Source organism: Pseudopipra pipra, chromosome 4, assembly GCF_036250125.1.
Source record: "Pseudopipra pipra isolate bDixPip1 chromosome 4, bDixPip1.hap1, whole genome shotgun sequence".
NCBI lineage: Eukaryota > Metazoa > Chordata > Aves > Passeriformes > Pipridae > Pseudopipra > Pseudopipra pipra.
Window position 1 is genome coordinate 74,956,614 of NC_087552.1, and position 25,191 is coordinate 74,981,804.

A 25,191-nucleotide genomic window follows, 5' to 3' on the forward strand; every position below is an offset into this window, starting at 1 on the left:
ATGGATGTCACGACCACGGGGCTTTGTCCCCCGAGAAGGGAGAGAATCATGGTGTCCCTTCCATGGGACTGTGCGCCCTGATGATGGATGTCACCCCCGTGGGGCTGTGACTCCTCGCGGGGCGTTCGGGCACTGCCACGGCTGTGCCCCGACAGCAGTGCCCGCTCAGCGGTACCACCGCCGCCTTCCCCCTTCTCCCGGGTGCTTCCCCCTCCTCCGGATCCTCCCTCCCTTCCTCCTCCTCCTCCTCCTCCCCGGGAGCCCCGGCAGCGCCGGCGCGGCCCGGCCCCGCTGCCCCGCACTACATTTCCCGGCGTGCCGGGCGCGGCGGGGCCGGAGCGGGGGCTGGAGCGGCCCCGGCGCTGCCGCCGCCCGGAGCGGGGAGTGCCGGGCAGGGCCGGGCAGGTGGAGCGGCCCCCATGGAGCGGGGGAAGATGGCGGAGCTGGAGAGCCTGGAGACGGCGGCGGAGCACGAGCGGATCCTGCGGGAGATCGAGAGCACGGACACGGCCTGCATCGGCCCCACGCTCAGGTGCGCGACCCTGCCCGGGCGCCGCGGGGGCACCGCGGCCGCGGAGGGTTGGGGGGGTGGCGGCGGTTCCCGGCGGTTCCCTGCGGTCCCCCCGAGCCCCCCGGGGCGCGTCCCCTCCCCTGCCCCCCCCTCGGGCTTCCCGCGGGCATCTGTCAGAGTTCTCCCGGCGGGATTTATCCCTGGAATCCCCCTCGCTCGGTTTCCTTGTCGGGGCTGACGGTGACGCGGCGGGGACGGGGCGCGATCGCCGTCCCGACCGAGAGACGAGTTAATGCCTCTTGTTTGCTTAATGGGTCCTTTGTTCTCCTGTTAAGCATCTTTTTCCCCCGCGGTTCTTGCGGAATCCTCGGGCTGGGAGAGCCCGTGGCTTCGTCTGCGGGAGATGCGGAGCTCTCCCGGTGCCCGAGGAGCGCAGATGGATGTGGCTCCTTCCCATTCCCTTTGCCAGCAGCTCCTTCCCATCGCTCCGGCGTTTCACCCCTTTAGGTGTTTGTTTTGCCCCAGTGGCTGCTGTGTTGTTCATATAAAAGATGTGGTAGCTGGCTGTGTAACTCATCACTCGATTTCTTTAAAAATCTGATATTTTAGGTGAATTATGCACGTCTAAGACCTGTTCCTTTTAGCTGGACCACATCAGCACTGCTTGTCCTGAGATACTGAGATAACTCATCCCTCCTTCTCCCTCTTTAAATTAACACAGAAGTTCTCCAGAGAACTTTGTATCAACCCAAAATGTTTGCTGAGCCCAGGTTTGTGCGTTTTATCCTCTGGAATATCGATGGTTGCAAATGGGTGGAGGGATATTTCTGGCTCGTTGTAACCACATTGCTCAGGTGGGGGAAGGTGGAGGGGTGTTACCAGGATTGCTCAGGTGCAAAATCTAAATAGTTGTGTTGTCGCAGAGTTAAACTGGGTGCTAAGTCAGGTGTTTGTCATGAGAGGAACGAGGTGCTGCCCTGGGTTTCACCTTCCCCTTCCAACGGCTCTGCACGGACACAGGTGCTTCCAGTGTTGAAATCGCAGCACCAGGTGGGAACGTTTGGGGATAATCAGGATTGGAGCCTCCCGTCCCACCCCCTCTGCAGCAGCCCTTCGTCTCTTAAATTTTACAAAGTCATGGTTTTAAATGACTTGAGTGGCTGCCTTTAAAAATAAATGGGTTTAAGGCTGTGTGACTGGTACTGCAGTGCTGGCACAGGATGAAAATGGGAAAGCTTTTAATTTGTGGAGCGATGGAGCGCCGGATTTCCCTCAGAGTTGCCCATTTCTTCGTTTTTGTGACTTCTTGCAGTTTTCTTCCCGAAGTTCTCTGTGAAACTTTTCCAGGTAAACTGAACAGTAGGAGATGCTGAGGATTAGATTTATTGACAAAACCGAAAGAACTGGTTTGAATGTGTGGGAACTGCCAGAATGAAGAGTGTGGGTGGGTTTTTTTTCCATTTAAGAGGACTAAGTGCAGTTGATCTTGTTTCTCAGTGTTAAGGTTAGATGAGGAGTTGGGTTTAATGCTGATCTTTGCATACTCACAGGAGAAACATTAATAAGTGTCTGGGCAGAGAAAGGTTTGGGCTTTGCTTGCGTTAACTTTTAGAGTGTTGTGATATTTCTTTAGGAATATTATTAATGATATAATCATAAGCTATACCTGCCCCAAGGATTTTTAGAGTTGAAACTTCACCAGCTCAGGGTAAACATGATGCACTGGAGAGTCTGGAAAAGAGGATGGTGGAAACTTTTGGGAAAAAAAAAAAAAAAAAGGTGACTCACTTCTTGTAGGCATCATGGAAGAAATGTGTCTCCAGGAGCCAGGCTGGCTTCCCTTCTAGGAACAGCGTTCCCAAAGTGCAGCTCAGAGCTAGGCTGGACTGCCAGGACTTGTTTGCAGAGTTGTGCTTTTATCAGTTTCTGCCTGGGCACAGCGAGATATTCCGGGTGCAGCCGCTCCAGAGTGTCCTGGGTTGCTGGATTGCCACCGTGGGAGGGGACAGAGGGGTTAAGAGATGGACTGGAAGGTCCAACTAATTCATCTGTCTGGGTGGGTTTGTGTCCCACCCAGCGGGGAGAGAGTTTTGTGTTTAGAAAAATAGCAAGTGTAGTAACTCTTGCCCTGGGGCAGGGGAAGGATGAGATCCCTCCTTCCTTGAAGTCCCTTCCAGCCGTGTTTTTGTGCTCAGTTCTGGCTGGGATTCTGGGAGTCCGTGGCATGGCCAGAACTCCATTGTGCCAGCGCTGTGGGGCCGAGCCTGCCCCTCCTCAGGGACAGGCACAGCTTCCTAAAAATAAACTGCCCCGGCCCTGGTGCGTGTGATGAGCTGTGCCAGTCCCATCTCTGGCTCTGGAGCCATCCAGGTCTCCTCTCCTGTTTTTTTCCTGACAGGGAATGTTGTGTTTGAAGGACACTGAGTGCCTTCAGTGAGTCTGTGGGGATCTCCTCGAGCCCATGATGCTCCTGGAATCAAAATAATCCACTTCAGGATGTCTTTCCTGCTATTCAGCCTCTACTAATTATACCCATTGCTCCTAATTCCACTTCCTTCTGCTGTTCTAATTCCTCTTTTTTCGTCCTTGCTGGTGTTCCACTTGATTTTACGGAGTATTTTTGGATCTCCTCTCCGTGTAGGTTTTGAAGAATCACTTAATTCTGCAGGATCAAGAAGGAGAAGAGAAACCTTTTCTAGCTTAAAACCACTTCTTGGTTGAGCTGTGACACCTGAGTGCTCTAATTTATGTTACACTTATTTGAAGTTTGCTGCTCTTTAGTGAATTTTGTGTCCATTTCAGCTGTGTTTATTTGGTTTTTTAAGTGATGGGGAACTAGTGGTGGCCTGTAATGTAACAGCTCTGGTCACTGGGAGTGAGGATGGATAACAGCGAGGTTTTCTTGTGTCACACCCCATAAATGTGGGCTGTATAACTTTGCCCCCCTTCCCTGTGCTCAGCCAAGGGTGAGTCCTTGTGATTATCTGAATTGCAAATCGTTTTTACAGCAGTTCTTGGTCCCAGCCTGAGGATGTTTTGCCGTCCTTCCCTTCCCTGTGCTCCTCTGCAGTGTCCTTTAACACCTGGTGTCACCTCACCCTTCAGATACAGCCTGGGATTAAGTCACTCCTTAATCCTCCTTTTGGTTAAACAGCTTGAGCTCTGCGAGTCTGTCACTCTTGAAAACCCCTTTCCTGCTCTCAAGCTGCATTTGCAGCTTTTTGAAGTGAGTGAAGGATTTTTAAGCAGCGCTTGATAAATGCAAGGAATTTTTAAACCCCATTTGATCAATCGAAGCAGCCCTGGCTGCCCACACAGGTGTAGCTACAATGTTCTTTGCTCTCTCCTCACCACTTGAGATGCACATAAAATTATATCACCACTGTAACAATCTCCCACTTGTACCCTGGGAGGTTGGAGCAGGTCTTTCCCTCAGTGTTCTAACAGGAATTGTTCCTGCATGCAGAGTTGTTTCCTCGGGAGCTCAGGTATCCTCGTGCTCCTCATCACTACATCTGCACCTTCTCTCTTGGTTCTCCTGCACTGCAAGTTGCTGGGGAGGATCAAGATTTCCAAGGGATTGTTCTCTGCTTGATTTCATGGCTTGTTACTCTGCCAGCTTTTGTGTCATCTGCAAATTATATCAGCAGTCTTTTTGTTTCCCTTTGGATGTGTATTTGCTTTCTAGGTTGTTCCTTGGTGCCTGAGGTTTTATCAGGCATGTTGGGATTGGTACTTAGCAGTGCCCTGCTGGAAACCTGAGAAAAGTTCTATCTCAGACAGCAATTAATCATCCAGTCTGTGCTTTTATGTAGAACTAGAGCAGATATGAAACTCCTATTAAATATAATCGTGTGTGTTCAGAGAGATCACAGGGCTGTTTAACCCGAGAATGAAGTGAAGCACTAGATTGGGTCGTGTTTCTACTAAGGAGCTCCTGACTGGGATTAAAGTAGGACTGTAATTAAGATGTGTTCCCTAAATCCTTGATCAACTCTTCCATGTCAGTGTGTGGGATTAGTGTTGCTCTGGCTGACCTGGGTGTACCTGCCTGATCCGTTTACTGGACTGGCATCGTGCCGTGGCCGTTCCCTGCCATAACCTCCCCGTGCCCAGGTTTGTCTGGAACAGTGGAGCCAAAGGTCCTCACTGCCTGTTTTTTTTTTTTAGGGTTATGAATCTTGTGTCTTGGATGCTTGCAGATCGTGGAATCATGGAATGGTTTGAGTTGGAAGGGACCTTAAAGCTCATCTCGTTCCACCCCCCTGCCATGGGCAGGGAAACCTTCCACTGTCCCAACCTGGCCTTGGATGCTCCCAGGGATCCAGGGGCAGCCACAACTTCTCTGCTCAACCTGTGCCAGGGCCTCCCCACCCTCCCAGTAAAGAATTTCTTTTAATTTCTTCCAAAATGTTCTCATTTTGGACTACTGGATATAACAAACCTCACTTCCCCCAGGGATATCACCTGTGGTACCCTCTGTCTCTGACTGACTGTGTGTTGAGAGCCCTGAGCTGAGTCTGTGGGGGCCAGAGGTGCTGATCCTGCTGGCATTGTTTGGTGCCACCTTGGATCCAGGCTGGAGCAACATGACAGTGCAAACAGCAGCAGCTTGGCTCAGGTCCTGACTCCTGAGCTGGGACTGGGGGATGTCCTTGGGTTTATTTTCTCCTGTAGCTTCACATGGAGCTGAGCTGGAACTATGACTTGTTCCTGTGTCATTCAGGTTTCTGGTGCTGAACTTGGAAAACTGAGGCTTGGCTCTTGGGCATGAACTTAAGGATGGAGTCCAGCAAGTGCTGGGGCTCTTGCTTAGCCCCTCTGAGCTCCCCAGCGTGTCCTAAGCTGGAAGTTGAGACGTTGCTACAAGTCCTGCGGTAAATCGGTTGGAAAAGGGATCTGGATGGAAAAATAACCCAGCTAAAGAATGTTTTGCTGTGTGGTAGCACAAATGCTGTTTTCCAGCCCAAGGAGGAGGTTGTGTGGGGATGGGAACGAGGGACTTGGTGGTGGCAAAAGTCGAGATGGAGTTTTGCTGGATTTATAAAAGCTCGGTGAGTTTGTCCCAGCGGACACGAACCTGCTGTGTCATTCCTGATCCACAGTCATGGCCACTGATGTGGGCTGGTCAGGCTGCCTGGGGTTGTGTCCCTTTTCCCACCTTTTGTGAGGTTTTTTTTTCAGCTGGATCTGCTCACTCCCTCTCCATCTTGGGCTCATCTTGGGCTCATTTTGTGGCTTCCTGCTGTCTAGACTGGCACAAGGGATTTGGTGGCAGGGAGCTGGTCATCCCTGAGCTTGGATATGTCCTTCCTTGCAATTCCCTCACCTGGTAGAAGACTGATTTAGTTGGCTGGGGAGTGTAACTGGTTCGTGGTGGGTTGACCGAGCACGGAAACCGTGACAGGGTCTGGAGCATCACTTTGAGTCTTCTGGGTGCTGAGGATGAAGGGAGGCCAAGCTGGTCCCAATCTTTGTTGCAGTGGGTGAGATGAGGATAATGGTCTGTGTTGCAGATGTGAAGTGAGGAGTAATGACAGGCCTCTGGCTTGACAGCTTCCCTGTTTGTGGTTTGGAGTGGGGGAGCAGTGGTGGCACTTCTGAGCACTCTTGGCACTACCTTTACTGGTGGTGCTGGGGTTTGTCCTTCAGCTGAGTCTGCCTTGGGTAGGAGAGAGGAAGGAGACCCTGGATCAGCTTTGGCATGAGAGGGATCTTCTCTTCCACATGCTAAGAAGTGTCTCCTCAAGGTCCCAGCACAGCAAGAATTGAAGAGCAGCTGAAAATCAGCCTCAGTATCTGTAAAAGCCCCTCGAGGCCAAAGACTGTGAGAACTTACACGTGACAGAGCTCAAACTGTCCTGGGTTGTCCTGACTTTGCATCCTTTAGCTGTGCCACTCTTTGCCTTGGCTCCATGAATCCCACCTCTCCCAGTCCCATCCCGTGTTTTATGTCCGGTAATTGGTGAAATACAAACTCCCAGCAAAGAAGGAACAGCACAGGCTGTCTAGACACTGAGTGCTGGCCACAGAACTTGCTCAGGAAGCTGCTTGTAACAACTGTAAATTGTCTGCTAATAAAAACCTCCCAGGATCTTTTGAAGCATCTTTCAGCCCATTTCCCTGCCACCCAGACAGGGAATCTGCAATCTCCTGAAAATGAGCCTGGGCCTCTGTTCATATGTACATAATTAAGTGTCTTTTAAAAGACAGTTCTGCTTGAAATTATATTAACATTCCCTTCTGGTCAGGCTGATGCTGTTCAGCTCCCAAGTTTTTTTTTTTTTTTGTTGTGGAGGAAAAAGTACCAGGAATTTCTCCTGTGAAATGATCTGGTATCAGCATTTACAATCCAAGAATGGCTTAATGTGTGGACCATCAGCAGCTTAGCCTGAAGGTATGATATACTTAATTATCCCAGGTTTTGTGGGTAATTTCTCCTTCTGCAAACAACTTGGAGATGGTGAATCCTTACAATTCCCATCTCCCTTTTCCTTTCAGTGCTGCTGCAACCTGAAGGGAACAGCTTGCACTGCTCAATTATTTATACCTTGTATTTGCTTGGGCTGTCTCACAGAAGTACATTCCTTTCTGGAATTTAATGGATCACTGTCAGAGGACAGATCATCCAGTGCCTGATCCCGTTCTGTGGGATGGGGGTTCTCAGGAGCTCATGGAATTTATTCCCTGTCCGACAGCGGGATGTGATCCAGTGCTGCGAGGTGATGAGCTAAAAGGGGATATTTCCCTGGAATTTTTAGGGAAAGGCTGCTCTCCCAACATGTTTTGATGTCTCGTGGAGTTGTCAGTATGACAGTATGACTTAGCAGGATTTCACCTCGAGCTGCCAGCTGAGCTCATCCTCAGAGCTCTGCTGTCCTGCCTTAGAGAGCATCGTGGAAAACTGGGAGCCTGGGAGAGTCCTGTGGCATTTAAATCCACCCAGACTGTGCCTTCTGTTGTGTCTTTCTGATTCTGCTTTTGGTGGTTGAGGGGGTTTTGTCTTTCTCTAAAACCAACTCGCTAAAGTGGCTGTTTGGTCCGTGGCTGCAGCAGTGGAATGATGCTGTTGGAATCCTTCTCCCAGAGGAGGGCAAACACAACCTTTGGGGGGGAAAAAACTGAAAAGCCTGGGATTGCTTAATCCAGAGGGGACAAGCCAGGCACACAATTCATCTTCAGAGGCAGAATGGACTGCTGAGAAGATGAAGAAAAGCTCTTTGCACAGGCTGGGATCTGGGATACAACTGAGGCAGCAGGGATTTAGGAGGGATGGAAGGAAGTGTTTTCTGGTTCTTAGGGAGAAAATCATGGAAATGCTTGTCCTGGCTCTACCAAAAGCCTTTCTTCATTGTAATATCTCAGGGTAGGGAGCAGTGGGTGCTTATCAAAGGAGATACACAGCAAACATGCACTCCCAGTGTTTTCCAGTCTACACTTGGGACACTTTGGGCACAGTTTGTACCAGGAATTCTCACTTCAAGAGCTTCCCATGGGTCTTTCCTCTGCCACTGGCTCATAACATTTTAATCTGCTGGTTCTTCCACATTGATACATTTAAAGTGATGAGTTCTGCACTTTAATTGTGCATTGTGTCTTCCTTTAGGGTTTGTTTGGTGGTGTTTTTGCTGGGACAAGCTTTAGTCTTTCCCAAAGGATTACGAGAAATATTAAGTCAGTGATATTTTTTCTTTTTTTTTTTTTTTTTGCCTTCCAAGCTGAGGAATTAATGAATTAATGAACTCACCCCTTTCTCCTGGCAGAGCTGTTCTGATTGCTCATTATCCCTGTTGCTTTTCTGGGTGCTCCTCATGCAGCTCTCACCTTTTTGTGATGATGCTGGAAAGATCAGAGGGCTCAGGGATGTGGAGATGTGGGAAGTGGCACAGGGATGGTTTTTTTTTGCTTTACTTTCCCCCTTTTCCTCGCAGTCTCCGTGCTCTGAGCCAACATTCCTGACTCTGCAGCCCTGACCCTCCTCCTCCTCAGTGGTGGTTCATTTGGAACCCTTCACTCTCCAGGGATTATAAAGGATTTGTCCTCCCCTCCAAGTGTCCTGCTTTTCACTGCTGACACCGGGCTTCACTTGTCACTTTGTCACCCGATACTCGGCGTCGGGAGATCCTTTGCAGCTTTTTGGCTTTGGAGTCAGTCCAAGTGAATAAAATCCAAGTGAATAATTCTGTGTCCTCTGCAGAATGTCACCGTGATGCTCGTCCCCTCCTGTCAAACCACTGCACAACACACCAGGCCAGAGGAGCAGCCACCATTTATTATTGGATTTTTTTGGGCTTTCACGGTGCTTTTAACACCCCAAGTGCCTTTGGGTGACCAGATTTCCCCTTGTTAACAAGTCTGGCTCCTTCCAGCACTCCTGGTGAAGAGGATGTGTGAATGCCACCCCAAGAATCTGTTCTCCTTCGGTGTGTTTGAGGTTTTTACATGTTTATTAACTATTTCTTAAGAAGATTTCTACTTTGCCCAGTCACGTAGAAGAGTTTTCCTTAAGAAGCTCCCTCTCCCTTGCTCTGGCAGCTTTCCTGCTCCTGGTGTTTGAAGAAGCTCTTAGTTATTCATATATTAACTAATTAGCTCTTCACATGGCTCTTCTTGGCATGGATTATTTTGCACGTGTGCTTGGCTCAAATTTGGGCTCTTGAATATTCCAGAGCTGGAAGATTTTTTTTTGTTTTTTTTTTTTCTTCTTTTCTTTTTATTCCTTGAAAATCTCCTCTGCTGCTTTTTAACCACGGTGAGGGGCATGTGAATGTTTAAATTAATTGTTCATAGTTGTATTTCTGTGCTCTGAAGCAGAGATATACTGCCTTTGAAGCAGTTTTTCATTGCCACCCACAAGCATTTAGTACTTTGAGCTGTTCCCTTTTAATTTCCCTTTTTGGACAGGGAAGAAATGAAGCACCAGAGTGCTGTGATATGGGGTGGTAACAGTTTTTATCCCTGCTCCCACAAAGGTGCTGGATTTGGGGGTTTTATCCTGACTTTTGCCCGTCATTAACACTCCAAAGGCTTGGAGCAGAAGCTCTTCCCTCTGTGGGTTGTCCTGACTCTGTGAAGAAAATCCTTTGGCAAACCTCAGTCTTGGCTCAGCTCCCTCCTTTGCCTGCAGAACATCCCATGGGAAGGGTCTGGAGGTGGGACAGACACTCGTCTGTCGGTGCTGGGTTGGGAGAGATTGACCTTGTGGAGGAGGTGACTTCTGGAAATCCCTTCCCTGTGAATCCAGAGGGTGTTTGGCTTCTCTCCCCTTGGCCTGTCTGAGCTGAGGTGCAGAAGTGACAGCAGGGGTGGCCCTGGGGTCCTGTCAGTGGTGCCTCGCAGGTCCTGTGCCTGTCGTGAGTTCAGGGGGGTGTTTTGGGGGGTCAGGATGTCTCCACCTTCCTCCTGGAGCTCGGCTCGCTCTGCCCCTGCAGATCAGCTGCCTCCTGGGTGGCATTCCTGGCATCAGGATGGCAAGTGGTTCCAGGCTCAGGCCAGTGACCACTTCCCTGTGCTGGCCCTGCTGGGGCACCTCCAGCCCTGGGGGCAGTCCTGGGACCCTCCTAATAAACCACTGGGGGACTGGAGCGTGTCCAGGGAAGGGAATGGAGCTGGGAAGGGGCTGGAGCAACAGGAGCAGCTGAGGGAGCTGGGGGGGCTCAGCCTGGAGAAAAGGAGGCTCAGGGGGGACCTTCTGGCTCTGCAAGTCCCTGACAGGAGGGGGGAGCCGGGGGGGGGGTCGGGCTCTGCTCCCAGGGAACAAGGGACAGGAGGAGAGGGGACAACCTCAAGCTGTACCAGGGCAGGTTTAGATTGGATATTGAGAAAAATTCCTTCGTGGGAATGGTTATAAGCAACTGTCCAGGTCAGGGGTGGAGTCCCATCCCTGGAAGTGTTAAAAAAACACATGGATGTGGCACTTGGGGACATGGTTTAGTGGTGAACACAGTGGTGCTGCTGGCTGATGGTTGGACTTGATGATGATGAAGATATTTTCCAACCTTTTCCAAAGATTCTGTGATTTCCAATAAACACCTGTCCAGTCTTCTGGGGAGGGTTTACCCTGCTCTCAGTGTTTTGAGGAGCCACCAGGACTGCTCTCCTCCAGAGGGTGATGCCACCAGAGGGGTCCCTTCAGCTCTGTCTGGGGTAACCCTTCTGCTGGATGCTGTCCTTGGCAAGTGCCACAATTCCTTGAAAAATCTGCAAATGGGAGCTCAGGCTCCACAGGATTTCCTGTGGCTGTACCTTAGGAAGTAACATCCTTTAATAAATCTCCAAATGCAGCATTAGATCATCGTAAAGGATTATTTGCACAGTGCTCTCGGGGATATTGGGGGGGTATCTTGGAGCTATCCTGTGCAGGGTCAGGAGTTGAACTGGCTGATCCTCGTGTGTCCCTTCCAAGTGAGGATATTCCCTGATTTCTTGGTAATCTCCAGCCTGTTGTCCTGCAGAAGGGAGGATGCCCAGCGTGCCTGTCTGCTGGAACTTCCTCTCTCTGCTTCCAAAGGCCACTTTTGCTTTGGAAAAATCAGTGCAGGGATAATTATCTGTCCTGCTGGGTTGGCTTTAGGGCTGGGCAGTCGCTCAGGCAAGAGCCACACGCTGGTTTGTGCTTTGTGCCACCTGGACACAAAGAGCTGAGCAGCAGGTGAGCAAATCCAGAGCCAGGCAGAAAGCTGAGGATGAGGCTCCTCAGAATCCTGCTTTTTTTGGGTGGATTGGTGCCTTTTTGGGACTTTAAAGTGCAGGCAGCAGCATGGAAAGGTCCAAATCTGCCAAGGTGACTGTTTTCTTCCTGAAATCACAGAACAGTTTGGGTTGGAAGGGACCTTAAAGACTGTCCAGTTCCAACTCCCTCCTGTGGGCAGGAACACCTTCCATTAGAAGGTTTCTGTGGCATAGGAGTCCTGTGGCACGTTTAGTGACCTGTTATTGACCTTTTTAAAAAAAGAATTCTTAGTATTTAATTTTTTTTTAATAATTTTCTTCTGGCCTGAGCACCCAGAGGGCTGTGAAAGTGCCCGGTGTGTCACCGGGGTGGCAGGAGCACATCTGGGCCTCGAAATAATTCCTTACCTCCCTTTGTCTGCGGCAAATAAAGCTCCAGAAAGAAAAAAAGGAGCTACTGGAGAGGGTCCAGAGAGGGGCACAAAGGTGATGAGGGGTCTGGAGCATCTCTCTGCTGAGGAGAGACTGTGGGAGCTGGGCCTGGTTAGTCTGGAGAGGAGACTGAGAGGGATCTCATTAATCCATATAAATATCTCCAAGGGGTGCCAAGGGGATGGTGCCAGGTTTTTTTTTGGTGGTGCCCAGAGACAGGACATAAACAAAAGCACAAAAGTTCCACCTCAGCCTGAGGAAGAACTTTTTTCCATGGAGGTGGCAGAGCCCTGGAACAGCTGCCCAGGGAGGGTGTGGAGTCTCCCCCTCTGGAGACATCCCCAAACCCACCTGGATGAGTTCCTGGGTCACCTGCTCCAGGTGATCCTGGTTGGACTGGGGGATCTCCAGAGGTCCCTTCCAACCCTGACTGTTCTGTGATTCCATGAAAAGTCTCTCCCAACCTCCTGAGGATGTCTGGTCCAAGGATGCCGACGGATCGGAGCGGGATCTGCCCTGGCTTTGTGTCTCAGACTCACAAAAGCAAACAGGCAAAACCTCCTCCTTAAAATCTGTCAGTGAGGGGAAGAAATTTCCCAGGTCACCCATAAAAGGTTCACTGAGAAGCCAAGTGTTGGGTTTCTTCTCTTTTTATTTCCCCCCCTCTGTGACTGTCCAAGAGGAACAGAAAGGGAAAGGATGAGTGTGAGGAGCATTTTTCCCCTCTCTCTGCTGAGCAATGAAGAGCTCCAAAGGGAGGGAAGTTGCTGGAAATGTGGAGCAGCTCCTGGCAGGGTTTTGGGGGATGGACAGGGCTGCACACTTGGCTTTCAGACCTTGCTTTCAGGCTGATGTCTTGAAGGCCGTGTGGATGTGAAATTCCTTGCTGGTAGATCCAACCTCCTGGAAGATGGGACCTCTTAAAAGAATATTTTCCAAATATTGCTGTACAGGCATGGAAGTGACTCCAGAGCTTGTGCCCTGCAGTGGGAATGTGCTGGAGGACACGGAGCTGGGAGTGTGGTTGTGACTGTGGATGAGTGAGAGAAGGGTTTGGTCAGGTCTGGGACAAGCTCCAGGAGCGGAGAGCTGGTGTGGGATATGGGATGTTGGGTGAACAGGATGAACAAGTGACCAAATCTTGGAATAAGAATGGAAGAAATTGGTGGCTTTGAAATCCAGAGTGACTTTACCTTGGAGTCTTGGCTTAGAAACCAACCTTGTGGGATTTTCTTTCGTGAGTGAGGTGTTCCCTTGGGTGGAAGGAGAAAGTCCAAGCTCAGCTCCTTCAGTAAGATCAGATGATCCCAGATTAACCCTTACACTTCATAGACCTCGTTGCTAATCCCATTTTGGAATGTTTGGGTTGGAAGGGACCTTAAAGTTCACCTTGTTCCACCCCCTGCCATGGGCAGGGACACCTTCAAATAGACCAGGTTGCTCCAGCCTGGCCTTGGAGACTCCCAGGGATCCAGGGGCAGCCACAGCTTCTCTGGGAAATTCATTCCAGGGCCTCCCCACCCTCCCAGCCAGGAATTCCTTCCCAGTATCCCATCTATCCCTGTCCTCTGGCACTGGGAAGCCATTCCCTGTGTCCTGTCCCTCCATCCCTTCTCCCAAGTCCCTCTCCAGCTTTGCTGAATTGTCTTCCTTCTCCCACCTGCCAACAATATTTTGTTATTACATGAATCAAATTAATTATGAAGTTAATTATTGAATTACACCGTTAAGAAGGTTTAGTTTGGAATTTATCCCTTGACAAAACCCCCACCAAACCAGTTCCTTTCTCCAGACTCTGCCCTGTGTTTCTCCTGCCTTTTTTTCTTCTTCCTTGGGAAGCAGCAGCTAAAAATGGCCATTTTCTGTTGGTGCTGTGCCACGGCTTGGGCTGTGCCAGACACAACTGGCCTGAGCTTTATTTTGGAGAGAATTCCAAAATAGGTGCTGGAAGGGAACTTGATAAATGACCCATCCACGGGTCGCAGTCAAACACGTCAGGGATGTTTGTGTTTTTATAAAAATGCCTCAAATACTATTGTGTGTCTTAGGGGTGTTAATTCTTTTGCCAAAAATAGCTGTAAGTAGGAGAAAAGACCCACCAGTTCCTTGGACCTGCTGTCCTTAAAATCGTTATTTTTTTTGCACTTAATCTTCATTTCTCCACTTGCTCAGTTTTATTTTTTTATCTGAATGTCTGAAAGTCTGAAGTTTATAACGAAATATTCTCTCCTGGGAAGCACAGTCTGATTTCATTCCTCCCTGATTCTCCCAAATAATAGAAATCCATGCAAAGTAACCTTGAGATGAAGCTATAATTTGTTATTTTCCTTAAAATCAGCTGTTTGCTGGAGATACAGATGAGGTTGAGTGTTGACTTTCTGACACCTGGTTCCAAATCCCTGTAGGCTGGGATGTAGAATGCAGCTTTTTGTTGGATTCAAGCTCTTTTTTTAAGGTTTTCCTTTCTTGAATGAATCTCTGTTGTATCCAGAACAAGCTTTTGGTCATGCAGGTTAAAAAAACAATTAGAATTATTTTTTGGAATTATTATTAGAATATTTAAAATTATTTATTCTAATTTATTATTAGAATATTTAGAATTATTTATTTTAATTTATTTTTAGAATGATTAGAATTATTTTAGTGCTGATGCTCAGATTTGGGCCTGGTAGAGAAGTATGATAGGATGCTCTGTTAGATTTTGAGGTTAACTGATCTAAATTGGGCTAATTAAGCAGTGCTTTAATTTTTATTGGGATAAGTAACACTAATAAATGATAATTGAGTTAGAAGGGTAAAATATGAGGGATGTAGGTGCTTAAGTGCCCGTTGTGCTCCCTGACCGTCCTCAAAACCCTCAGTCTTTAAGGTAATAATTATAATAATCCCCTGTTTAATTATCCACGTGGATAAAACTGTGGAGCAGAGGCTGCAGGCCCTGCTGGGGAGAGAAAAATAAATGGAAGCTGGAAATAAAAGCAGGAAGTGCAAGTTGAGATCCAAGGTGGCTCGACCCGAGTGACGTTTCTTTGAAGAATAACTTGCCTTGGAGTGTCTGGCAGCGAACACAGAAGTAAAACTCCTCGTCAGGAGGAGAATAAAACCCCAAACAAAGAGCCCTGATGGGAACAGAGCAGTTGAAAGGTGTTGCCAGTGGGAATTGCTTGGAAAATCCAGGATCTTTTGTGTTGGTGCCCTCGTGTAGGATGTGGGATGTGCTGGGTCTGAAGGGTTGGGCACCCCCAGGCTCGACTGGGCCGGGGCAGTCCCAGGGCAAGGACAGGCTGGGTGGAGAAGGGATCCAGAGGAGCCCTGGGAGAAGGATTTGGGGGTGTTGGTGAGGGAGAGGCTGGAGATGCCCCAGCCCAGACCCCCCGTGCCCTGGGCTGATCCCCCAGTGTGGGCAGCAGGGCAGGGGGGGATTCTGCCCCTCTGGCCCTGTCTGAGGTGAGACCCCCCTGCAGAGCTGCTCCAGCCCTGGGAACAACAGCACAAGGACGTGGAGCTGCTGGAGAGAGTCCAGAGGAGGCCCCGGAGCTGCTGCCAGGGCTGGAGCCCCTCTGCTCTGGAGCCAGGCTGGGAGAGCTGGGGGGGTTCCCCTGGAGAAGAGAAGGCTCCAGGGAGAGCTGAGAGCCCCTGGCAGGGCCTGAAGGGGCTCCAGGAGAGCTGGAGAGGGACTGGGGACAAGGGGTGGAGGGACAGGACACAGGGAATGGCTTCCCACTGGAAAAGTGAAGATTTAGATTGGATATTGGAAAGAAATCCTTGTTTGTGAGGGTGGTGAGGAACTAGAATAAATTTCCCAGAGAAACTGTGGCTGCCCCTGGATCCCTGGAAGTGTTCAAGGCCAGGTTGGATGGGGCTTGGAGCAACCTGGGCTAGTGGAAGGTTCCCTGCCCATGGCAGGGGGTGGAACAAGGTGAACTTTAAGGTCCCTTCCAACCCAAACCATTCTGGGATTCTCTCTGCTCAGCCCCTGCTGTCCATGGGGTGGGTGGGCAGGAGTGGGGGAGGACCTGAGGAGAAGGCAAGGGCAGTGCTGAAAGATGGGATGGGGTAGGAGAGACTTCCAGGGAGAGGAAAACTCGTCTTGAGATCGAGTGAACACCCTCTGGCTCGATTCCACCGCGCTCTTAATCCCCAAACATGCTGTTAATTGTCTCCTTGTGCTTCCAAGTGTTGACTGAGAAGATGCTTCCTCGGAGCTCCACATCCTCAGCCACAGAGGTTGTGGGAAGAGCAGCAGGGCTCTGCCCAGGGGGCGATTTCTCAACATCCCAGAGCAGCAAAACACTGGAGCTGCTGCAGAAACAGAGCTGAAACTGCTGCTCAGACTGACTTGCCCCCGGCTCAGTCCATCCTCTGTGCTTTCTCTCTCCCCACAATACAAATGTATTGATTCAGACATAAACTTTGCTGAAAGGCTGTGAGGTTTTTCACTTTTGAGCAGAAAATACTTGTCTGAGTAACGAGTCAGGAGAGCAAAATGTTGATTTTTTGTGCGTCCTGGCTGAGCAGTGAGTTGTGTTTCAAGGCTGGAAGGAGCAGTCCTGCCAAGGCTGCTTCAACCCCTGGGGTGTTCATATCCTTCTGCATCATCACTGAGACACCCAGGAGGGGTTTAAAAGGGGTTTTTTTGTGTCTGTGCCTCAGTCCTGGGGGACCATCCCTTTCCATGCTGAGTGAACAGCAGCTGCAGCACTTCCATCCCTGCACAGTGGGAGTATCCCCATTTTCTGCTCTATTTCTTGGGAAAACATGGAATCACAGGGCTGTGAGGTGTCTTAAAGCAGTTGCAGGTGTTGCATCTTGAGGTGTTTTTCTTCTCTCTGTGTGAACTTGGCAGGGTTGGATGCCGACATCCCTACGGCTCCTTTTCCCAGAGGATACAACCAGGCAGGGATTGTGTGGCTGCTCCAGCCTGAGCCCAGCAGTGCAGAGGCCAAAGGGTGTCCCAGGGTGCTGAAAATACAAATTCCCACTGGAATCACCAGCACTTTCTGTGTCCAGTGAGGGGATTTTGTGACCTGACCATCTGCTTGCTGAAAACCCAATAAACCCGCAGTAACCACAGAAATTAGAGCTGGTTTGGGGAGGAAAATGCAAAAAACCCACTTCCCTTCCTATTTTTAGTGCAGTGAATGTTACCCAGAGGTGATTTGCTTCACTAAAAGTTGTGTTTTTTTCAGTATTTCTCTTTTTTTCTTGGCCACTTCTGTGAATGGTGTGTTTGCATCCAGTCCTTTGCTGTAATGGGCTGAATGTTACAGTTTTCCAGCAGAAAAACATCCCTAAGTGTCCAAGATTTACAGTTTATCCCCGTGTTTACTCAGAAAACGTATAATAAAGGAGCAATTTGTTTATTTTGGGTGCGTGGCTGGCCAGGAGTTTGGGAGAAGCCAGCTCTCCTAGGTGGGGAGGGATAACAAACACATAAATTCCCATCCAGAAGCTGGAAAATGCCATTAAAAAAACAACTTAATGTTGGCAGGGACGCAGAATAAAAATGTGCTGTATTTAGGGTAATTGCATTTTGGAATGTTTCCTCTGGGAGATTTTTTTTTCAAGTTTTAAAAATAAGATTTATGGTCCATTTGCCCAACGTCTGGCACGAGGAGAAGGAGTAGGTGTGTTCCTGGAAGCTCTCCTGGATGATCCATGTTGGTCCTGGCAGGGTTGGGAAGTGTTGGGCTGTGGATTGGTGGCGTTCAGGAGGTGCTGTTTAACCTGAGCAATGGGAAAATCCAAAGGTGAAGCAGTTCTGGGGGGGAGGTTTGTCCTGCTGGAGTGATTCCAGAGGAGGCCCCGGGGATGCTCCAAGGTCTGGAGCCAGGCTGGAGGAGCTGCCCCATCCCTGGAAGTGTCCAAGGCCGGGTTGGACGGGGCTTGAAGCAACCTGGGCTGGTGGAAGGTGTAAGGTGTCCCTGCCTGTGGAACTGGATCTTTAAGTTCCCTTCCAACCCAAAGCATTCCAGGATTCTGGAGCCAGGCTGGGAGAGCTGGGGGGGTTCCCCTGGAGAACAGAAGGCTCCAGGGAGAGCTGAGAGCCCCTGGCAGGGCCTAAAGGGGCTCCAGGAGAGCTGGAGAGGGACTGGGGACAAGGGGTGGAGGGACAGCACACAGGGAATGGCTTCCCAGTGCCAGAGGGCAGGGATAGATGGGATATTGGGCAGGAATTCCTGGCTAGGAGGGTGGGGAGGCCCTGGAATGAATTTCCCAGAGAAGTTGTGGCTGCCCCTGGATCCCTGGGAGTGTCCAAGGCCAGGTTGGAGCAACCTGGGCTAGTGGAAGGTGTCCCTGTCATGGCAGGGGATGGAACAGGATGAGCTTTAAGTTCCCTTCCAACCCAACCCATTCCATGGTTTTGTCCCAGGGGTGTCTGTGTGAGCTCCTCAGGCCCCTTCACTCCCAACCAGCTCTTCTGCATCTCCGTGTGAGACTCTTTTGTCCTTTCCAGCATCTCCAGGTGCTCCACCCGTGAGGTTTCATGGAATGACTCCCCCGTGCCGTGGCTCCCGAACTATTCCACGTTCAGGGAGAGTCGCTGTGCTGGAACCAACTGGTGTGATCCCAGTAAAGCAGCAGTGGGCACGGCCCCGAGGCCGCCGGAGCTCTGGGATTGTTTGGACAAGGCTCTCAGGGCCAGGCTGGGATTGTTGGGGTGTCTGGGCAGGGCCAGGAGCTGGACTGGATGATCCCTGTGGGACCTTCCAGCTCAGGATATTCCAGGGTTCCAAATCCGAGGCTGGTGTGGAATAATTTAACCAATGTGAGGGCAAACAGGTTGCTCTTATTTTTGATTTTTTTTTTATTTTATTTTGTTCTTAAAGTGATTTACATCTTTAAAATCACGAGGCATTCCAGGCATTTCCCTGTTCCTGGGGGGTTGTTTCCTCTTCCTTTGGGAGGGTTTGGCCCCCGTCGGAACTGTGGAGTTCTGGGGTGGTGACTCACGGCCTCCCTCTGCCACCAAATTAGTCAGATAATTTTACATAACTCAGTTATTTCATCTCTGCTGCAAATGTATCAAAACTTCTCCCCTTCTCCTTCCTGGGCAAGAGCTGCTTTATTTTTAATTTCTTAATTAAGTGATGATTCATGAGTTTAATCCATACTGTGACTTCTTTCTGTGTTATTTCTTTAATGCATTTGGACACCATATATATATATATTTATATATTTATATATATATATATATATATAAAAATTTATATATATATTTATATATATTTATATATTTTAATATATATAAATTTATATATATTTATCTATATATTTATATATATTTATATATAAATATATATTTATCTATATATTTATATATAAATATATATTTATATATTTATATATATATTTATATATAAATGTATACATTTTATATCTAAAATATATTTATATATACTTATAAATGCATATACAATATATACTTATTTTATGTATTAATGTATAAATATATAAACATTTTTATATAAATATGTATAAAACATATGTATGTATATAACATATAAGTATACATAAATGTATATATAAACATATATTTTTATGTGCAAAACATGTATCTATAATATATGAAATATATTTATAAATGTATCATATATAAAAGACATACTTTTATATATGAACATGTATAAAATATATATGTGTATATAATATATTAATATATTGTTATAAATATATAGATATATAGAGCATATATTTTTACATATAAGATATATGGATTTATAATATATATTAATATATTTATGTAAAAGTGTAAATATATAGAACATATGTTTTTATATATAATATATAAAAATATATATATTTATATTATATTATTTACATTACATACAAAATATATACGGCTATGTAATGTATATTAATATTTTTATATAAATATGTAAATATATAGAACATAGATTTTTAGATAGAAAATATATAAAAATAATATGGACATATATATTAATATATTTATATAAACGTGTAACTGTATAGAACATAGATATTTACATATAATATATACAAAATATAGATTTAGATATATGCTTAATACATGTTTTATTTATGAAAATTACACATTTAAATAACTATAGTAATATATATGTATGTACTAGATAGAAATAAACATTTATATATAAATGTATAAAGATATAAACCTATTTTCTATATAAAATGCATATAAAACATATATTTATATAAGTGTATAAATATATATTAATATATACTATATCTAAGTATATAATATGTATAAATGTAAATAAATAAATGTAAAATATATATTATATATTCATATATAATATATATAAAATATATAAATATATATATATAAAATATACACACAATATATATACATTATATATTATATATGTTTATATATAATATATATAAAATATATATGTATATACAAAATATACATAAAATATATATATTATATATATTTTTATATATATTATATATAAATATAATATGCATATTATTTATATTATGTATTATATGTAATATTATATATATTTTATATAAATATATAAAAGTATATATAAAATATACACATAAAATATATATTTCATATATATTTATATATGAAATATATATAAATACGTATGTTTATATAAAATATATGCATAATATATATACATTATATATATATGTGCGATATCTATCTACCTTATATCTATCAGTATATATTTTGTATCTATCTATATATATTTTATATCTCTCTCTATATTTTATATCTATCTATCTATATATATATGTATTTCATATATATATATATTTTTTATATATATATATTTCATATATATATTTTATATATATGTCATGTGGGAGTTAATTTTAGAGCAGCTCCTGCTTGAAGCAGCTCCAGCCATGGAAAGATAATTCCTCAGTTGGGATCTTTGCTTCCTCAACCAGCAGAAATGGCCAATCCCAAGGGCTGGGTGGAGGATCCCAAGGGCTGGGTGGCCAATCCCAAGGGCTGGGTGGCCGATCCCAAGGGCTGGGTGGCCGATCCCAAGGGCTGGGTGGCCAATGCCAAGGGCTGGGTGGAGGATCCCAAGGGCTGGGTGGAGGATCCCAAGGGCTGGGTGGCCAATCCCAAGGGATGGGTGGCCAATCCCAAGGGATGGGTGGCCAATCCCAAGGGCTGGGTGGCCAATCCCAAGGGCTGGGTGGCCAATCCCAAGGGATGGGTGGCCAATCCCAAGGGATTGGGGTGGAGGATCCCCACCTGTGTGAGGGGCCGGCTCCGGGCAGCTGCTCCAGGGATTTGTGTCTCCATTCCTTTGGGAATAGTTTGGGACACTTGGGAACTACGTGGAGAGGGGTTATATGCAGAGTTTGTTGTTTGTTTGGCTTTTGGGGTTTTTTTCCCCCCACCACTGGGATGGAGGGGGTTGTCTGGGAAAGCTGAGGGATGATTTGAGGACCTGATTTATGTCTGGGATGGACAAAACCAGGAGCTTCCAGTTTCCTTGCTGAGAGCCTGATGTAGATCATGGAATCATGGATTGGTTTGGGTCGGAAAGGACCTTAAAGTTCACCTTATTCCACCCTCTACCATGGGCAGGGACACCTTCCCCTAGACCAGGGTGCTCCAACCTGGCCTTGGACAGTTCCAGGGATCCAGGGGCAGCCACAGCTTCTCTGGGAAATTCATTCCAGGGCCTCCCCACCCTCCCAGCCAGGAATTCCTTCCCAGTATCCCATCTATCCCTGCCCTCTGGCAGTGGGAAGCCATTCCCTGTGTGCTGTCCCTCCCTCCCTTGTCCCCAGTCCCTCTCCAGCTCTCCTGGAGCCCCTTTAGGCCCTGCCAGGGGCTCTCAGCTCTCCCTGGAGCCTTCTCTTCTCCAGGGGAACCCCCCCAGCTCTCCCAGCCTGGCTCCAGAGCAGAGATGATCCACTGTCCCACTGGAATTAATTGATCCTTGATTGGCATCATACTGATCTTAATTAACCCACTGAGTCCTTTCAAAGCTTTGGACGTACCCTAAATCCATCAGTCTCTGCTGCAGGACGTTTCATCTGCCTTTCCCACGTGGAATGTGCAATCCCGGGTGGGTGAGAGGGACAATTCCCTCCCCAAGCCAACAAGGTGGGACTCATAAATCCTCAGTTGTCCTGATCTAATCAGGAACCCTATTTTTACACATCCTGTGCCGTGTGTCGGGGTTTTTTTAGTGTTTTTCCTAAATGGAACCAGCATCCAACGGTGTTTTTCCCGTTGCCCACTTCCCAAACAGGAAAAGTCAGGCCTTTATTTTTTCCTCTGAGGGAAGACATCGGAACTGCCGTTGAAGGGCACCGTGTTTTGACAAGCCAAAGGTGTAAATAGATGAGAAATGGCTTTGGCTCTTTAATCTTGGTGTGGGATGGGATTTAGGGAATGTATTCCGCAGGCACGGAGCGTGGAATTCCCGTGAAATTCCCTCAGCGTTTGTTGCTGTCTGTGCCACCTTTGTTTGGAGCGAAGTGGCTTTGCAAGCTGATGTTTTTTGGGGGAAAAACCTGGGATAAGAGGGGTTTGGCTGTGTGGAGTGAATGTGTGTGTGGGATGTGTGTGTTCTCTTGGGTGGTGGAATATCACCAGGGAAATCACTCGGATCCAAAAGTGGGAACCAAGGGAAGGTGCCTTGGGAAGGGATGTAGCTGGGGAGCTGATCCCTGTGCTACTTCAGCATCCCTCACCTTCCTCCTCCCCTGGATAAAACCAGAGTTGCAAACTGATTTTAATCCTGCTGATAAAATGCTCCCTGTGTGCTTTTGCAGCTGGATTAGGAATTGGTGGATGTGGTAACTCCGGGATGATTCTGGCAGCTTTGGGAATTGCTGGGCTGCTCCGGGTGTTTATGAAGGAGATCCAAGGAGGCCCTGACAGCCCCTCCTGGCCTGGAAACGCCTGGATCTTGTGATAAGGGGCAGCTCCACAGCCCAGGGGCTGAGGAACAGCTTTAGGAGCTCAGCATTCCACGTGCTCCGTGTGGACGGATCCGGATCGGAGCCGGAGGGGAAAGCGAAACGCAAAAAACCTTGTGCAGAATTTCTTTGTTTTCTACGTGTCTGTTGGTTTTTTTTTTTCTTTTTTCCTTCTCCTTCTCAATTTTCCCTCTGGGGACACCGAGGTCTTTTGAAGCAAATTGGCTCCAGGCCTGAGACATGACATGTTGCCTTTTTAAAATTCCTTTTGCACTATCAGTTGGACACAGAATCCTTGGCTTCCTGTCCTAAAGAACGACCCAGAATCCCTTTGTTCTGCCTCAGTGGGGACTGTTTTGAGGAGCACACAAAGTCTGACAACTCTCTAGGAACCCCTGAGAGGTGTTTTCCATCATTTGGCGCTATTACTCTGCTAAATGCACTTGTTTTTTTTTTTAAGTTATTTCATTAAATGCACTGAAAAACGACCTGTTTGCATTTTGGAATAGCTGGGGGGTTTTGGAATCTTGCAGGCTCAGAGCAGTGATGAGCAAACGGTGCTTCTACATCCGTGGATTTGTTGGGATGTTTTGTAAAGTCTGAGCAGGAGGTTCCAGGATCCCGTGTGGGGAGTGCTGAGGAAAGGGAGCCGGAGCCTGGGAGCTGTTTGGGATTGGGAGAGAGGTAGAAGTGATGACTATGGAGGTGGAAGGGTGAGACTCTGCTTGGACTGAGACACTTGAATGACCCCTTTATTTAAAGGTATCACAGGAGCAGCCCTGGGAGAAAGACTTGGGGGTGTTGGTGGGGGAGAGGTTGGAGATGCCCCAGCCCAGATCCCCCCATGCCCTGGGCTGATCCCCCAGCGTGGGCAGCAGGGCAGGGGGGGATTCTGCCCCTCTGGCCCTGTCTGAGGTGAGACCCCCCTGCAGAGCTGCTCCAGCCCTGGGAACAACAGCACAAGGACGTGGAGCTGCTGGAGAGAGTCCAGAGGAGGCCCCGGAGCTGCTGCCAGGGCTGGAGCCCCTCTGCTCTGGAGCCAGGCTGGGAGAGCTGGGGGGGTTCCCCTGGAGAAGAGAAGGCTCCAGGGAGAGCTGAGAGCCCCTGGCAGGGCCTGAAGGGGCTCCAGGAGAGCTGGAGAGGGACTGGGGACGAGGCATGGAGGGATGGGACACAGGGAATGGCTTCACATGGACAAAGTACAGGGACAGATGGGATATTGGGCAGGAATTCCTGGCTGTGAGGGTGTTGAGTCCCTGGACTGAATTTCCCAGAGCAGCTGTGGCTGCCCCTGGATCCCTGGAAGTGTCCAAGGCCAGGTTGGACAGGGCTTGGAGCAACCTGGTCTAGTGGAAGGTGTCCTTGCCCATGGCAGAAGTTGGAACCAGATGGTCTTGAAAGTCCCTTCCAGCCCAAACCATTCCACGATTCCATGAAAACAGGTGCCTGTTTTTGGTCAGCTGAATACTCCAGTCAAAGTGTTGCTCTGCATTTGTTCCCTGTCAGTCTGGTGCCACCCATTACTGTGGCTGTGCCCATAATTTTTGAGCTGGATTTTTCCCTATGGATGCAGAAAACAAGCTCGGGCAGCACCGGTTGCTGACGGATGCGCCCAAGTCGCTGTCTCGGTTCTTGGGTATCAAAGCACAGTTTTCAGGCCCATTATTCTTTGCAAGCTTCAGCTGAAAACTGCTTAATTATCCTACAGAACCATGGAAATGAAATCTTTTCCCTCTTTTGTCGCCAACCCTTGGTGGGTGAGGGTGGATTTCCATCCTTTCCTTCGGAGCGGGAGTCGTTCCTTTTCAGTGCAGCAGCAACGAGAGGTGGTTGCTCCACAAAGAGGCTTTTTCTGAGCTGTACAGGCAGAGTTTTCCTCCTTTCTTGCCTTTTCTGGGATAAATGTTTACAAGTTCAGTTTTTAAAAGCTTTTGCAGGTCTGGAAAAAATTCACCTGCCGGGTGTGTGTTGTCTTTGTGGTGCATTTAATGCTTGTTGGAGTTGCTGCTTTTCAAACCCTCCTGTAGTTGATGCAGGAAATGAAGTATTTTCTCTTCTCTTTCCCCTCCATCTCTTGGATTTCTCATCAGGGTTTTTTTATTAACCCATCAGAGCTGGATGCATTCTAAAAATATAAATATCCCTGTAGTAGACATTAAGGGATGTGAAGTGGGGATGTTTTTAACCAGCTCTTAAGTCAGTTCAAAACGCTTTTAATCCGTGGGTTTTGTTGTTGCTGAAGGTGCTTGATTTCCCTGAGGGTTGGTGATAGTCAGACAAACCTGAGGGTAAACATGGATTTTTAAACTGTGTTTTATTGTCCTGGATGGATATCCAATCCATCCCTGTTTCCCTCCATTCCCTGGAAAACTGTGCTGCAGCCCGTGGTGTGGTGGTTGATTATAAATCCCCCTTTTTTCCTGCTTTCCTGGAAATGTCTTGGAGTTTTCTCCTTCCCTAAAATGCTGTTTCAGCTCAGAGGTGGATTTCCCTGCAGGTTGTTGTTTGTGGGAGCTCATCCTGCTTCACGTGGCTCCTAAATCCACGGAGAAGAGGGAAGCTTGTGGGTTTTTTGGGAATGGTGCCGTGTTGTGGCTGTGTTGAGCCTCCCATCCCAGCCACCCGAGTGGCTTTGTGTTCCCTGACAGTGTCACGAGCTTGTTTTATTGTTTATTTTTTTTAAAGGG

General features: G+C 47.7%; 1 protein-coding gene across 5 annotated transcripts in view; it reads left to right on the top strand.

The window, feature by feature from the left end:
• Nucleotides 1-310: 310 nt before the first annotated feature.
• Nucleotides 311-25,191, top strand: part of EXOC6B (exocyst complex component 6B) — a 338,997-nt gene continuing 314,116 nt past the window's right edge. Inside the window, exon 1 of one of the 5 annotated variants that reach the window (XM_064653623.1) lies at nt 311-532. In XM_064653623.1, the coding sequence (XP_064509693.1) occupies nt 420-532 (113 nt within the window). In that variant the 5' untranslated portion in view covers nt 311-419. The remainder of the gene's footprint in view (nt 533-25,191) is intronic. The other 4 variants (XM_064653619.1, XM_064653620.1, XM_064653621.1 and 1 more) reach the window with 4 other exon arrangements.